The 16,870-nt window shown below is 55.1% G+C and overlaps 1 protein-coding gene across 1 annotated transcript in view; it reads right to left on the minus strand.

Moving 5' to 3' along the window:
• Window positions 1–16,870, minus strand: part of NTN3 (netrin 3) — a 32,394-nt gene that overhangs the window by 4,568 nt on the left and 10,956 nt on the right. Inside the window, exons 4-6 of the mRNA XM_068206433.1 lie at window positions 10,804–10,992; window positions 4,926–5,075; window positions 3,927–3,980 (exon numbers count right to left, since the gene is read on the minus strand). Of these exons, the coding sequence (XP_068062534.1) occupies window positions 3,927–3,980; window positions 4,926–5,075; window positions 10,804–10,992 (393 nt within the window). The remainder of the gene's footprint in view (window positions 1–3,926; window positions 3,981–4,925; window positions 5,076–10,803; window positions 10,993–16,870) is intronic.

Genomic DNA, 16,870 nt, shown 5'->3' on the forward strand with positions numbered 1-16,870 from the left:
CCCACAAATCCTGAAATGCTTCTGCATCTCCAGGATATGCTACAGCCCCATCCCTGGCACTAATGCATGTCTGGGACAAGTTACAGAGCAATCTCTGAGCCTGAGACATCACTGTGATGGGTTACAGCCCCATCCCTGACACTGCTGCAACCCTGGGATTCACTACAGCTCCATCCCAGGCGCAAATATATCCTTGGGACATGCTACAGCCTCAGCTCTAACACTGCTGCATCCCTGGGAGATGCTACAGGTGCAGTGGGAGGAGGCAGCTGAAAACCAGAGCCACTGGCCTGGTGTGGCATTCCCCATCCCTGGGGGGAGCGTGTGTGTGAGAGGTGGCAGGTTTGTACATCTGGTTTACTTCTCCTCTCCTTGAAAAAAAGGAATATTTTGTTTTAAGAGAGATGTAACTTAATCAGGTGCTATGGCTGCAAATCTTTTACTGCTTACTTTGAATTCCCTTAAAGCCCTGTTTTGTGCTCCACGAGTTTTGTTAATTCTGCTAATGGGGAAGGTGGATTTTATTTTTTTTTCCACTAAGTGGAAAATATTTTAAGATAATAATAATAAAAATTATGAGAAGTGGACCCAGGACGTTTCATCACCAAGCCAGTCAGTTGCCCAGGCACAGTCATCAAAGCTGGACCTCAAAGGCTTTGGAAAATTGGAAAGGCAGGAGAAAGCTGGGAAAAGTGATGCAGAAGATGGCAATGTCAGTGAAAAGCCTGGACACACCCAGGGACTGAACCCCAGCATGGAGGAGGATGGGGAGAGGGCGGGAAGCCCAGCACCTGAGCATGGCAGCCCTGAACAATGTCCCCCTGTTCCTGCAGCCAGCACCTGCTGCCAGAGGCAGGGCAGGAGGTGGGGAAATGGGGGGAGAAGGGGCTTGGAGGCTGCCTCAGGTGCTGAGGGCCCCTTGGGGAGTGTCCTGCTCAGGGACAGCTGGGGGCTCCTGGGGCAGAGGGATGTGGGCAGAGGGGCATCAGGGAGCAGGCAGGGAGTGGGTAGAAAGGACCATGGCTGGCAGCCCTGCTTGCAGGACAAGCACACCAGGTGCAGGTAACCCTGGCAGTGCAGCCAGGGCAGCATCACCCCCATCTCTGATCCCCCCAGTGAAGGGAGCAGCAGGACCCCCACTGGGTCCCCTGATCCTCCAGTGGCAGCGACTCTGGGCAGAGGCAGCTACGTTGCATTAAGGATATTTGAGCTAGAAGCCAACAAACCCACAGATAGACTGCATGCAGTTTGAGGCAGACACGCTCTGCTAAAACAGAGTAAACAACACAGCTCTCCGCCAGTGCTGTTTATTTTTGTGCAGCTGAACAGCTCAGACATCATTGTGAGACTGCTCCTATTTATAAAGCACTGGAGGGGAGTCACCTTGATTAACTCTGCTCCACGCAGCACTCTCTGCTGGCAATAAAACTGGCCAAATCTCTCATTCTGCCCCCCCCCCCCCCCATTTTTTTCCTTTTCCCAAAGCCTGATGTTCCCAGTCTCTCCTCAGAGCCGGCAGGGTGGGCAGGGCAGGCAGGAGCAGAGGTGGTGGTTTGCCCTCCCCAGCTCTCACCAGCAGTCGTACCATCACCTCAGCTCAGCATCTTCCCATTGGGTAGGATGTGCACTCCAGGTCTCATCGCTCCCCCTCTGCCACAGTGAGGAGTGAAATCTCTGCCAGATCCAGGCAGGGATGCTCCTCACTGGCAGGGAGCTCCCAGGCTCTGCACTACTCCTTGGGGTGCACGTGTGCTAAGCCAACACCACTCTGCAAGGAGCTACAGGTTCCTCCTTGAGCATCTCCCCTCTCCATCCCCATCCACACACTTTACTCCTGCCAGAGGAACACAGCATCATTAAGGTTGGAAAAGGCCTCCAAGATCATCGAGTCCAACCTTGAACCAAATACCACCATGCCCACTAAACCACATTGCAAAGGGACACATCTACTCGCTTTTTGAATGCTTTTGGGGATGGTGACTGTCCTGGGCAGCCTGGTTCACTGCCTGACAACCCTCGCAGGGAAGAAATTTTCCCTGATGTCCAACCTGAATCCCCCCCTGGCACAATTGAGGCTGTTTCCTCTTGTTCTATGACTTGTTCCCTGGGAGCCGAGCCTGACCTCCCCCTGGCTGCCCCTTCCTGTCAGGGAGTTGTAGAGAGAGAAGAGGTCCCCTCTGAGCCTCCTTTTCTCCAACCTGTTCCCCTCCATTTCCTTCAGCTATTCCTCATCAGACTTGTGCTCCAGACTCTTCCCAAGCTCCTTTCCCTTCTCTAGACACGCTCCAGCCCCTCAGTGTCTGCCTTGTTGTGAGGGGCCAAAAATTCCATCTCTTCAACACACCTCGTCCCTGGCTCTCTCCTGCAGCCAGTGAGTTCAGGCATGGGGCTGCAGTGGCCGTCCTGGAAAATGTTCCCAGAGGGCTGGAGAGCACATCCCAGGCACACATCAGCTTGGGAAGAGGCTGTTGGCATTTTCCACTGCCAAGGCAAGGTGGTCATGGTAAGGAGAGCTGGAGAGATGGATACAAACAGAGCACTGGCTCTCCAAGAAAGGAGTAGGCCTCCTTGGGATAGATGTACCCCAAACAGGGCACAGGAAAGTTGCTCATTAAATATGGGTGTGGGGAGCTGGAGGGCCCCTGCTGTCTTCACATGCTGCCATGGGATGGAGTGGAGGATTGTTTGGGATGTCTATTCCAACACAGTGGAATGCAGGGGAAGACTGGGCTCTTGGGGACAGCAGAAAGAGGGGTGGCCCAAGGAGGGAAGGGGCTGCTTCTTTCCCAGCTTCTCCCCCTCCACCTGGCTTGAAATCCCTATTGGGGATAGAACTGGCATGGCTGGGAGCAGCCACACTGCAGTGCTGAGGGGACTGCAGAAGGAAGAGGAGGGGAGGGAGGAAAGCCCTGCTACAGCCCTCTTTAACCCTGCTGGGTGCATCCTGCAGCACTGGAGGGCTCAGCATGGTGGCACTGGATCCAGGGGCTGGCACAGCACTGCTTGGTGCCACTGGGACACACCATGACGCATGATGGTGGGAGCTCAGGGCACTTTGTGGGACCTTGGTCCCTGGCCTGGCTGGAAGAAGGACCCTAATCAGGGAGCATCCATGCACCCACCCAGCAGTGCCCAGCTCCAGCCAAGCCTCTGCAGGAGCAGAAGTGAAACTGCAGCTTGTACTGAGACGCCAACCTTCCCACTCTAGTCTGAGGAACCAGGGCAGCTCTTGTGGGGCTCTGAGGACCATGGGAGCAATGCCTCCCTAGCCTGTGCAAGGCCTGCAGCCTGTCAATGGAGCTGTCACCTCTCTCTGGGTGACCACAGCAGTGACACTGGTCCCTCCGTGGTCCAATTATCCATGATCCCATCACCCTGTGCAGCCAGGAAAAGCAGCTCATACCCAGACCCTTCTCTCCTGCAGAGCTGGATGAGCTGAGCACCATGTCACCCATGTCCCAGGGGAGACCTGGCAGCCTGTGCCCCAGCACAGGGGCCCTGGAGCCTGCCTGAGACCTGCCAGATCCCCCCTGCCCCAGCACCTCCCAGAGAGCTGGGGTCTTGCAGAGGCCAAGGACACTCAGGAGAAACCTCTTGCACTGGCGCTGATGAAAGGAGGTTAAGCAAAGCCGGCTCCCAAGCACCCACTGGTGCCATATGTCACAATCCCTGCATTAACCTGCTAAGGGATGGCAAGACTTTTTCCTGAAAAAGTCCATCAATCTTAGTCAGGTCCTTTCCAGAAATGCACAAGACTTTAAATCTCAGTCACATCTTTCAACAAAACTTTTTACCATTAATTTTTTGCCAAATTGTTTGGTAGAGCTCAGCCTTCCCCTGTGCTGTGCCAGGGAGAGGGGAAGGTGGGATCTGCCCCCAGGTCTCCGGGTAGGGCCGAGGCCATGGACTTGGCCAGGGACACTTACCTGCAGGTGCCTCTGTGCTAGTGACCAGGGAGGTGGGGTTGATGGCAGGAATCTCTGGAAAAGAAAGGGAGAGGTATCTTAAGGATGAGATCCCCAGCTCTGGGGGTGACAACTGGACAAAAGCCCTCTGAAAATGGGCCACAAGGAGATTCTGTTGGTCACAAATGAGAGATGATGGGATGAATCTGACCTGACCATTGCAGACCATTGTATAGATCTGGAGATGCACAAACTGAGCTCAGTAAGCTGGGCCAGGCTGCAATTCTGCAATCCCCAAGGGCGTTGAGTAGTTGTGTGAGGATGTGTACTCCAGGAACGGATGCTTTCCGGGTGCTCAGCTCATCTGAACTTAGTTTGGACATCAGATTGGTGCTTGGCTGATCTCAGCACACCTCATGCTGCCCAGCACAGGGATAAATGTGGGAAAAGGTAACACTTCCTCAGGACTCTTGGCAGCAAAACTGCGGGAGATTTCTTTCCTAAACTCAAATTTGGGGAAGAACAGAGAGAGAGGAGCCAGCTCCACCAGTCACTTGCACTGCCACTGCTCCAGCAGCCCAGCAAAAGCTGCAGGGTGGGAAGTTGCTCCTCTGCCACTTGGGTCAGATTCAAACCCACTGTGACAATAAACACAGTTTTATGCTGACCGTAGGCTCTGGCCTTGCCCCAGAAGTGACCATGCTCAGGGCTCGGCTGGGTGAGGAGGACTCGTGCTGTACCAAGGATGGGATCCAGCAGAGCTGTTTCAGCTACCTGGAAGCACTGACCCAAGGGGTCATCCAGAGCCTCCTGTACTGGGGCAGGTGAAGCCCAGGTTACCCCAGAAAATGATTAGAGAGCCCCACTTGACCGCTTCCTGGAGAACATCCATAAAGACAAACAGTGTCTTGTCTGAGCCTCCCACCCACCACAAACCATCCAATGTGAGTGGGGGACCAAGGGGCATCCCCTAGTGCCAGTGGGGGTCCCTGAGTGCAGGGCAAGGCGTGGGGCACTCACTGATGCAGGGGGCCACCGGCGAGCGGCTCTGCTGGTAGCCCTTGGCACAGCGGTTGCAGGTGAGGCCGGTCACGCCGTCCTTGCATGGGCACTGCCCCGTGGTCTGGTTGCAGGTCTTGCCGGCCGCACCAACTGGGTGGCAGTCGCAAGCTGGGTGGGAGAGAGAGAAATGGTTATGTGAGAGGGGAGGCACAACACAAACCCCAAACTGGACCCAAGGTGCAGTCCCAGAATGGCGAAGAGGAGGGGGACCCTTCCAGTGCACCACTGGAAATCAGCTGCTGGGGCTAGCACAGAACAGACCCAGCTGGACCCATGGGTCCGGACTAACCGTGGCCCCACATGTGCTGTGATCAGCACTGGCAGGAGGGCGAGTGGACAAAGGGGTTGGCCAGGGTATGGCCTTGCTGACAGAGCTGCTCAGGAGGAACACCCAGAGCCTCTGCAATTCCCACAGGTGTCTGCAGCCACCAGCTCTCATTTAAGATCTTCCCCCACCTCAACTCCAGAGAGATGTTCCTGTCACAGCACTAAAAACCATTTTCTCCACTTGCTCCTCTACCTCTGACCTTTTCAGTCAATGGAGCTGAACCAACACTGGGGTTTTACACAAACAACAAATCTTGTCTTGGTTTTAGAATGAAGCAGGTTTTCTCAATGTTTCCCAAGCTCATAAGCCTCAATGCCCCTCCTGACTACTGGAGACCCTGGGCAAAGGATGACTCCACACCTTTCTACCATAGTCTCTCTAGGGACAAGCCAGACCTGAGGTGGGTGAAAGCTGTCTTTGCTCTCAGAAGAATGCTCCCTCACTTCACACTGGATGATGGACCCTCTGAGGGTTGTCTACATGGAGGGATGTCAGAAGGAAATGCTTGCTCAGAGGAGGACCTTCCCATCTGCTTGTCTGGAGCTGGGCTGGCAATGAGCTGGAGGAGGTTATCTTGGCCTCCATCAGTGTAAGAGTTGAACGTGATTTCAAAGCAAAACAAAAACATCTCCCCCACCCGCCCCCACAGCCCCCTGATGTTACTGTTTCCCTAATTTTCACCAGATGGAACTGGTGGGAGCACCATGGCACTTGAGCCCCTCTCCTGCACAGCCAGAAAGCAGAGCGAGCAGCCTCTAATGGGGACCAGATGCTCCATCCTTATCAGATCTTGGCTAGGAGTAGAAGCGGACATCTTTCTGAAAGGGATATTTTGGGGGCTCAGCTGTGATAATAAATGGCAGCGAGCAAGGGAGTCTTGGCATGACACAGGGCTGTTGGAAACACAGGGCCTTTCTTGGGCCCCAGTGGTCCGTTCCTGGTGTAAAGTTTATGGACAGACATAAATCTCAGCCCAATAAGGATCCAGTTCATCTAAGCTGATCTCTCTGTATGCGGTGGAAGGCGGATTTCAGTGACTCTGGATGTTTTACCCAGATGGGTGAGTAAGGCAGCTTTGCTCATCTTAAGTGCACAACCAGTCAGAGTCATGGGGGTATGAGCTTGGTCTCTTCCAGATCAATCTCTGCCCACTTGCCCTACCATAGTGGGATTTCCCACAGTCTCACAAAAATACACTGTTCCTTCCCATTCCCATGGGATGAGTATCCCAGACCAGAGTGCTTCCCCTGATGGGTCCCGCATTGCAGCACGGTCCAGCCCAGCTGCGGCTGTAGCATCTCCGTCCTTCCTCATCCTGACATAACCTGTGGAGGGGGCTGGCTCAGCGAGCCTACCCCAGCCCCAGGGAAGGCAGGCCTGGGGGCACGGTGCAGCTCTGCACTGCTGCCCACACACCGAGCCCTGCTGCTCCCAGCCTCTGGCTGCCAGGATCTGGCCCACAGAGCTTGAATGGTGGATTAAGTCACTAGCTTGGAGCTTAACTCATCAAGCTGTGCTTGCCAGAAAGCATGTCTTGCACTTCATTTTGAGGGTATTTTTGCATCTTGAGGCTTAGCTGCTACTGCTTCACCAGTTTTCATTGGAGAAAGGCTCATGGTTTACAGCTTTGTTTAAATTACCGAGATTAATGCGCAGCCATCCTTTATTTGACTTTTCAATTAGCACCATTGAATTAATCCTGAAGGTTGCTCTGCCTTTTCCATCCTCCCAGCTTGTCCACCCTGCAGGGTCCAGCAACGATGCTGGCAGTGGGAGGGAAGCACTCCTCGCTCACTGGCCGAGTGGCTGAGGGCTCTGCTCAGTTCGACACAATCTGCAGCTGGTAATTTTGTGCCCATTTCAAGGATGCTGCATCCCAGCAGAGGCAAACTGTAGTTGAAGAGTTATTTAATAACATGCTGGAGTTTGTTTAAATAAGATGTAGTAGTTCCTGGCCTCTGGGTTACTGATTTGCCTCCTGAATATTAACTGAGCCACCTGCAGCCTGATCTAGTGGAAGGTATCCCTGCCCATGGCAGAGGATTGGAACCAGATGATCTTCAAGGTCCCTTGCAACCCAAACCAGTCTGTGATTCTATGAGCATCTGCCTTCATTGCAATGCCCAGCCTCTGCCCTGGGCCAGCGCTGTGGCAGGTGCAAAAGCCTCTGTTCAAATCCACAGCACACTGTTCCCATCCACCTGCTCCATGCCTGCTCTAAACGTCCACTGAGAGGATCCTTGCCTTGCCTTTTTCCTGCAGGAGTGTAGATACCTGAGCTGCAGGTATGGGACATATCTTTGGAAAATTCAAAAGTCCAAATTGTCACTCCTCTATGTATTTATATGCCTCTCTGGGAGCACCAGCTCTCCATTGCCAGCACCTGGGATCTTGCTCTTCCTCTAAGGAGCTCCCAATCCCAGCAGATCCCCCTCTGTATAAGGGAGGGGTGGAAATGCTTTCTGCTTTACTGAAGGAGGGGCAGCCAAAGAAGCAGAAGCATCAGGGATTTTATTATTAACTCTGTTCTCCAAGGCACAGCCAGGACCTGGCTCCCCAGACCCAGGGTACCACCTTTGCTGCCAGATCCTCCTTAACATATGCACCATGGCAGGGGTCAGCCCTGTGCACATGTTCATCTGGCTCAGCTGAGCTTTGCAGCCCTTCCAAACCACAGGCAAACCCTGCCAGCCCTCCGGAAGCAGCATCCTCCGCCCAGCCTGGCAGAGCCCTGCTCGTGGCTTGGCACAGGGACAGAGGTTTGTCTGCGAGGGGGCATCTGTCCCACTCCTCTGCTCCTCTGCAGCCCAGGCACTGCTGGCTGCCATTTCTCCTGTGCTGCAGCATCTGCACTCACCCCATCCCATCAAATCCTGGGCATCCTGGGATGCTTTGCCCACCTGGTCCCCTCCAGAGGAGCCACCTTGGATCAGAGATACTTTCCATCACTGTAATGCTGCACGATTACTGCCCTGTGAGGGTGGTGGAGCAAGACTCACACTGACAAATGGGGGGCACATGCAGATGGGAGCAGCCAGGCCCCCTCTGCCTCCCCCATTCCCTGCAAGGAGAAGGGCTTGAGCCAAAGCCAGGTAGGAAACACTGCAACCTGCAGCTGCCCTGCTCCCACAAACCATGCTATATTCAGTAATCCTCCCTGGTGCCAGCCATATTCAGCTTGCTTTATTAGGTTTTGGCATTTTTTCTCTTATTGCTCTTTACTAAGTGCTCTCTTTCCCGTCTGGAGCAGAAACTGAGCTCCTCAATGCCCAGGGAAGTGGTGCTGGGGGCCCTGGAGAGGTGAATGCCTGCAGGGTATCCACTTTGCTTGGTATTGTATCAATTTTGGAGAAAAAGTAGAAGGAGCTGGTCAGAGAATTACAGAATATCGCAAGCTAGAAGGGACCAAATATGATCATTGAATCCAACTCCTATCCCTGCACAGACACTCTAACAATCCCACCCTGTGCATCCCTGGCAGCGCTGTCCAAGCACTCCTGGAGCTCTGGCAGCCTCGGGGCTGTGCCCATTCCCTGGGGAGCCTGGGCAGTGCCCAGCACCCTCTGGGGGAAGAGCCTTTCCTGATCTCCAACCTAAACCTCCCTAATCCAAAGAAAAGCAGAAACTGTTCCTTGGGGAGGGCTGGGAGGTGAGGTGCTGCCTGCAGGAGATGAAGGGTGAGGTGGAGGCAGCACAGCCACCCCGGTGCCTCTCAAGTGTTGGGGGAGAGCTGGGGCTGCCTGCCAGCCCTCAGCACTTGATGGAACCCCCATGGGAAAGAGAATTTTGCTGCAGCTGCCCCAGTTTGGTGGTGCTGCAGCAGGAGCTGGGGGCTGCTGCCATCCATCCCTGGCCTCAGCAGAGCCAGGACCTCTCCCGGGAATGGGACACAATCCGGGATGCTATGCCATAGACCATCAGGATGCATGCCTTGTCCTGCCTTCTCCTCTTCCTCTCTCCCAGTGTCTGCCGTGTGTCACCCTGAGGGTGCTGGGCTCTGGCACAGCTTGGGACCTGGCTGACACCTGACACAACCTTCATCAATGGTGTGGTGCCAGGGGTTGCCATGCCCACGGCCATAGCTGTGGCATGGCTTGGCCAAGGCCACGGGGTAGAAACCACTTGTGGTCCCCAGGAACACGGGCTGTGAGGGGGACGTGTCAAGTCAGCTGCTTGGGGTGTTGAAAACGATTAGCTCAGTTTGCTAATGAGCTGGCTGCAGGTAGGGGTCCGCCTGCCAGTGCCCTCTCAGCCCTGCTCCCACTGTGACACTGCATAAACATGGGAAGTTTCTCCCTTCACTCCATCCTCTCAAGCATTCCTGGCAGTAGCAAGGATGAGAAGAGGCACTGGCACAGACCAGGCAATGGAGAGATTTCCTTTATTATATCCCAGCCTGAATGAGCCAGATCTCCAACAGCACTAATGCACCTGACAGGGAAGCCCCAAAAGTCAAATCCTTCAATTTGGGTCCATGCCCACAATGTTAGTGGTCCAAAACCAGCTCCAGTAATTCCTGAAGGCCGTACATAAACACATGAGCATCGTGTTCTTGCAGCAGAGAAGGGGCCTAGTGCCCCTGCAGCTGTAAAATGCATTGGAGAGAGAGCTGAGAGGGACACTGTGCTCCCTTCCAGGAGGGACTCAATCAAAGACAGAAAAACAGGGATCAGGGATGAATTCTCAGCCTCTGAACAGCCATGGGTGACTTCCTGCCCATCTGATGTTCCAGTCTGCATCTCAACAGTCCTTGGGGACAGGCAGGGTGTTTTCTTATCTCAAATTCTTTGGTGAAACTATTGTTTTGAAAAGGCTCCATAGACAGGCTGAGCAGGGAGAGGGAAGAGGAACCAGACAGGCTTGGCCAGGAGTTAAGAGGAGGGAGAGGAGAGGTACAGGTCCCATGGTGTTTGGCACAGGCTAGGGACCTTGAGAGGTCAAACTGCAGTTTGATGGTTTGGAGCCATTGTGGCTCCTGGCCAGCTCAAGGCCAGTTACCAGGAGCCACGGCATTCAGCATCTCCCCCAAAACAGATCCCACGAGCCATCCCACAGCTGAAAAACACCATGTGGGGTCCAGCCCCACAGCCCACCTGGGAGATGAGATTTTCACCAGCATCCCCAGCCCTCCAGAGCAGGGAACCCATGCTCCAAGCATGTCTATATGCCAGACAACATATCAGAGACAGGTTTTCAGCACATTTAGTCATGTCTGCTTCAGCATCTCTCCAAACACTGACCAGTGGAGATAGCAACTGCAAATGCACCAGAACCCTCCCAGGCTCCTGGCAACCTCCTCTCTCCCTTCCTGTAATCCTCCTCCACCTCGAGTTGATGCTCAAAGTTCTATCCCTGCCTGGTGCCCTTGGAGTGGTAGAGGAGATAAGGGTGGTGGTGGCTGGAGCTGCCAAAGTGAGCAGAAGGACATCCCAAGGATGGGAAGGGAGAGCAAGGAGAGCGAGAGAGATTCTGCCACTCATCTGCCCCCACGGAGCCCCTCCAGCTTACCCTTGCAGGCTTTGCGGTCAGTGATGGCCTTGCTGAGGTCGCGGTAGAAGCCCTCCTTGCAGTAGTGGCAGTGCCTGCCCGCCGTGTTGTGCCGGCAGTTGAGGCACACGCCGCCGCTCTTGCGCCCAGACAGCTTGAACAGCTCCATGTTGAAGCGGCAGCGCCGCGCGTGCAGGTTGCAGTTGCAGGCTGTGAGGGAAGGGGAGAGGATGAGGGCTGAAGGTGAAATTCAGGACCCTCTGGGTGGGCTGGAGCTGCCCTGGTGTTCCCCACTGCAGTGAGGGGCTGTGCTGGGACTGGGATGGACACAGCAGAGCACAGGCTGTCCCAGCATGCCATCCAGATGTGCAGCATCCACCACCGTGTGGGGCCGGTGTCATGAGGTCAGGGCAGAGGAAGAAGGACACGTGTAGGAACTGGCACCACTCAGCTGAAGGCAAGCAAGGGTGGGATGGAGGGCTGCAGCTAGGGGGTTTGGCAGTACCAGCCGGGCACTGCCCCACTGCCCCCCCTGCCCCTTCCCTGGCAGCTGGCTCTGGTGACAGAGCCCACCCGGCCTTCCAGCAGGACCACCCACCTCATGCCAGGCTGTGTGACAGCCCTCCCCTGTAATCGAGCCCCCAACTCTTTATATTTATGGCTCTATCTCGTATGCATGAGCCACACACAGAGAGAAACCCATGCAGCAACCCCTGTGTGCTCACGTCCCTGTGCGTGCATGCACAGACATGCACAAGCACACGTGCACTCAAACATACCCATGAACATATGTGCACACAGACATGCACCAAAATACCCCCAGAGCTGTACACGTGCCCACGGGCAGGCACATGCAGATGTGCACAGAAACATCTGCACACCCTTACATGTGGATGCAGAAATTAGCCCCAGGAAGCACACAGCCCTCCTGGTCTATTCCATGTGCTTGAGATAAAAAGGCAAAGCACTGCCTATTCCAACTTAACACTCTCGCAAAAAGATAATGGGAACAAGATTTCCTTTGGCAAAACGTGGCGCCCTGCTCCCCCACCCCGGGCCCCCTCCCCGTGCTGGTAAACGGAGGTTGAGTGAGAGCTTTTCCAGGCTTACTGTGAAATTCATTAATGTGTCGGCCCGAATTTAACTGCCTGGGCCTGGCCTGGCGGCCGTGTGAAGTTGCCTCCCCGCAGCCAGCGGAGCTTCACCCCGCACAGATCAAACACCGCCTGGCCTGCCCTGGCGCTCTGGCCATGGGCATGCTGCAGGGAGAAAGAGCAAACCCCAACCATAAAAAATAGTTTTTTGGAGGCTTGAGCAAAGCAGAAGGTTAGCACCAGCACACTCAAACCTCGGCTGCCCCCAGAGTTCCCCTGAGTTATGAGATTAGTGAGAAATCACATGGCAGGCATCAAAATAACACCCAGCGTGGCTGTAGGTACCTTCAGGGGCTTGTTCCTTTTCAGCTATTTTCTTTTTCCCTGGTGACAGTGGAAAATAGGGATTTTAAAGGCAAATTCTGGGTTGTGGTGTGCGGAAGGAAAGCAGCAAATACTGCCCAAGGCCCCGGGTAGCACAGGATGCTGTTGAACTGGGGATGTTGACATTCAAATAGTCTTTGCTAGGGCTGGAAGAGACACAATAAAGTCTCCTGACAGCCAGGGTGCTTTTGTAGTCTCCAGATAATGGGACAGGGACAAGACAAGGTGGTTTTTGCTACAGAACTGTGGCAAAGGAGCAATTTTTGGGAGTAGAGGGGCCTTGTTTTCCCCTTGCAGCACTGAAAGGCAAGTGAGGTCATCCCAAAAGGCAGTTCTGTGTCCCTGTTGGAATGCCCCCGGCATCCTCTGGGGAAGGAGAAAGGCTGGCAGCCCAGAGTGGGGGCAATGGGCAGTGGAGGAGGACTGTTGGGTAAATTATTTACTGCCCTCAGCACAGGTTCCTCTCTGCCTCCAGTTTAATTGGTGACAGAGTAACTGGTGGGGCCTTCTCCTGGCATCATTGACCCCGGCACATCCTGATCTACCCCAGGGCCACCTTTCCCTTGGAACATGCTGCAGATCCTCTGATCATCCCATGAGCTAGGTTTGGGGAAGAAACCTCCCCTGGTAGCCCAGCACTATCCCCTCTCCTTCAGGCTGCCCACTCTGGGCCGGTGTTGGTAGCTGCCAAGCCGGGATTCCAGAGCAAACAGGGGGACCTGGCTGGGCTTGGCCACCCCAGCTTGGGTGGCTGTCCCCACTCAGGGACAGGGTCACAACAGCACGTATGGCAATCCCCTCAGCCCCTGGTGCAGCCATCCGGAGCTAATCGGGGCAGACAGGTCCCCCTCTTACCCAGCTAAATACTCTCACTGTTCCTCAGTACTGAGGCAGTTGTAAGCTCTGTCTCCCGTTAATCACTAATTAAAGGCTTGAATGTTCCCTGCTGTTTGGGGTATTAATAAGAATTTAATTGCACAGTTTGGGGCTAATTACCTGGTAGCTTGCTTCCGCCCTTGTACAGTATGCCCAATTAAACAATCATATGATCAATTAAACAATCACAAGATCTAATAATTTGCAATAATAGACTAATTAAACATTGACACCTTGCAATGGAGCAATCTTTTGTCTCCCTTTTGATGGTGTTTGAACCCCTTCCCAGGCCCTGGCCACCCCAAAACCTCTCTTCCTCCTCCTCCACCAGGCTAATGCAGATGTAGGAGCCTGGAGTGACAGCACGAGGGGGTTTGGGACAGAGACCCTGGCAGGGGACAGGCAGCGCCATGCACCGAGGCACACGTGGGGCAGGCAGTGGAGCCCGCAGGGCAGGAGCAAGACACACCGCCCTTACAAATTCCCTGGGAATAATTAGGGAAGGCAGCCGGATCAGCGAAACCCTAGACCGGCTGCTGCTGCCAACCCGCAGCAGATTTAAGCTACGCCCCTGCTTTGGCTGGAGCAGAGCCTGGCTGGGACACAGGGCAGGATGAGGCTGCACCTCTCGGTTCCATGGCAGCTGAGACCAGAACAGCCCCTTTCCTCTCATCCACACTGTTCCTCATCCTGGGAAAGGTGTTGGGGGAGAAGGGCTCACTCTGCTCCTGCCAAGAAGCAGCAGGAGAAGCAGGAGAAATCCCCAAGGGGCTGCGAGGGACAAGGCTGAGACACTCCAGCCCCATCCCAGGAGGAGCAGGACTCAGGATAGTCAGACTAGTACAAATCTCTGCTGGGGGGGCTGCCTTCCCCTGCGCTCCCGATCTGCTGCGACTCGGGGGGGGTGTCCACACAGGGGTGGCAGGGGCATGCTGTCCGCCTGCCCACCTCCCAAAGCCAGTCGCCTTCCCCCTGCTCTCCCCAGGAAAGGACCATGGCTGGTGCTGCTGGGAACTCACCGGTTTCCAGCAGGTCTACTGGGGAGCAGGTGCAGAGGAACTCCCAATGGAAGGGAAAATGTCCAGGAAGGGGCACAGGGGACAAGGGAATTACATGTGATCCTCCAAATCCCACTACTGCTACGGGGATTGGTGTTTTCAGGCACCGACATCCCGGGTGGAACACCACATCCCCCCCGAGCAGCCTGCGAGGTTTTCCCAGGAGAGAGCCGCCCCTTCCTCGCCGAGGCCCCGGATCAAAGCGAGCCCCGTGCATTATCCTGGTGCTCCGGAGAGTGCTCCTGCCGCGGCGGCCACAAAGGGAACAAGGGCTCCCGCATCACCAGCGAGTGCATCAATTACTTCCAGTGACTGCCTCGTGCTAATCCGCTTCCCCTCCTTTCCCGGGCCGGGTGTTTGGGGGCCGGGCTGCCCCCAGCAGCCCGTGGGTGCAGGCTGAAACCAGCAGCAGTGGTGGGGAGGCAGAGGTGTAAGTCTGCAGAGATAAAGATGGGGGATCCCCAGGATTCTGGCAATCCTGCTCCTGCCAGCCCCTCTGCTGGGATTTTCCTTCACACAGCCTGTCTCAGGCTAAAAGCTGGGGGGATACATTGGTGGGGACACGTCCCTCTTCCCTGCCCTGGACACACAGAGAGTCCCAGTACTGGCAGGGCAAGCTCCCTGCGGGACGTGCAGCCCCTGTGGTGTGTCAGGAGAGCCTCCCGTGCCTGCGGGCCGATGATCTCCAAGCACCAGGCACGGGGGCGTGCGCTCTGCGGCACAAAGCTGGCACAGTGCCCTCTTGCCAAAGCCAGCAGCTCGGCAAATCCACTGTCACTGTCCTGGCTGCGACAGCCCCAAACCTCCCTGCTTGCCAAACTCATGCTGACCCACTCAACAGTGCAGCACAGTGATGTCCCCACGAACGGCAGTCACCCTACGGCAGCTGTGGTGGGGCTGTGCCCGGGGCCAGGGCTCAGACCTCAGGTACTACTTGCCTGTTTCACCTGTGCAATTCCAGAGGCACAAATTCTAGTGAGACAACAAATGTTTGTCCTCTCTTCCAGCTGAATGGATGCATGCCCCAGCATCGTGCCATGCTGTAGGACATCAGTTTATCCCAGTGCTGGAGCAGGCTGAGACTCCCATGCACTGGACTGAGGAAAACACCCATGCATAGTGCTGGGGAGCACAGAGCCAAGAGCTGACACATCCCAACATGACCTGAAGCTGTACCAGCCCCATGGATCCATTCCCACCCCCTTTCAGGGCGCTGCGATCCCCCACCCTGGCCCTGGGCTGTCACTGAGCTGGCAAGCCCCTGCATCCACCTACTCTCCTCCTCTTCCTCCCCACTCCCCAGCCACGTCTGACATCCACCACCACGAGCCAGCATCAGCGCTGTCTGACCACAGGACAGAGTCTGAAACCCCACCGCCCCCAGGCTGAGCAAAGGGAACTTCCCGGGCAGCCTCTCCTTTTAATTGGTGCTAATTGCTGCGTCTGTTCGTGCTGGCTGGGGAGATGTCATTGTTGAAAGGCACAGAGGGGAAGGCTCGGGAAGCTAATCCAGCTTTCAGCCGCTAAGCCATTCGAAGGCGGGTGATGGAGAAGCTCTTTCAGGTCCCTTCAGAGAGGGCACAAAGCCCGAGAGAGGGAAGGGAGAAAGAAGGGGAGCGAATCAACAGGAAAAAACTACTTTCACACGCAGCTCGGGGAAGGGTCTTTGTGTGCGGGGCTGTCGGGCAGGGGGGTTGAAGGGATGGCGCTGCGGCCCCGCCTCCTCTTCCCTCTCGTTTATCTTTTCAGCTTCATCTGCCAAAAGGGTGACGCAGCTGGGGGCTGGATGCTCAGAGCAAGGGACCCTCACCCCGCCCTGGACGAGATGGATAGAAAACCTGCAGATGCTACTCAAAAATGAGCCTACTCTGGTTTAACCCCTTTTGTGCCAGCAGAGCCACCTCCACTGCTATCGTACTGCTTTACTGGAAGAGGTGGCAGTGAGGCAGGTGCAGAGTGGGGAGTACAAGGGGGCAGCCAGTGGGGTGAGGTCCTCCTTGTGCTGGGGGTTTCCACGGCTCACGCACCTGCTGAAGGCCTCCCCTGCCTGGCCTGCAGCAGCCCTGGGAGGATGCAAAGTGGAGAGTTTTTTCTGAACTCCAAAACTCATCTTTCTGAAACAAGTGGAAAAACACAAGGGCTGACACATTCCCACAGGGCATGAGGTGGCTTAAAGCATCAGCTCCAGCACTTGCTTTGAATCCCCTGCCTTTTTAGCCATTCTTACAAGAAATCTGCTGTAACATGTATATATTGAAGCAGACAGCTGGGTTCTCAACGAGACATCGATCACAAATACTAACAAGTCCTTCTGACCTCTGGCACATCCACTGAGCCTTTCAGAGGCTGATTAATGGCACAGCTCTCCCTTGTCTCCATCTTCCCGCCACCCCCTGAGACCTGGGCTCCTGTCCAGGAGGAGCAAAAGGCTCTTCCTCCCTCTCCCAGACGTTCACAGGGCTCTGGCATCCCCCGGCTCCATCTCAAAGCAGGACAAAAAGCAAAACTCTCCACCAAAATCCCATAAAAATTCATGAGCAGGAGAGCCAGCTAATACCAGTTTGATGTTTTGGAAATGTTTCATTTTGTGACAATATTTTTAACTTAGGGAAACCTTTGCAAGGACAGACAAGCTAAAACCACCACAAAGACTGAACATGAAGGATGAGATTTCGA

Source organism: Anomalospiza imberbis, chromosome 16 (assembly GCF_031753505.1).
Source record: "Anomalospiza imberbis isolate Cuckoo-Finch-1a 21T00152 chromosome 16, ASM3175350v1, whole genome shotgun sequence".
NCBI lineage: Eukaryota > Metazoa > Chordata > Aves > Passeriformes > Viduidae > Anomalospiza > Anomalospiza imberbis.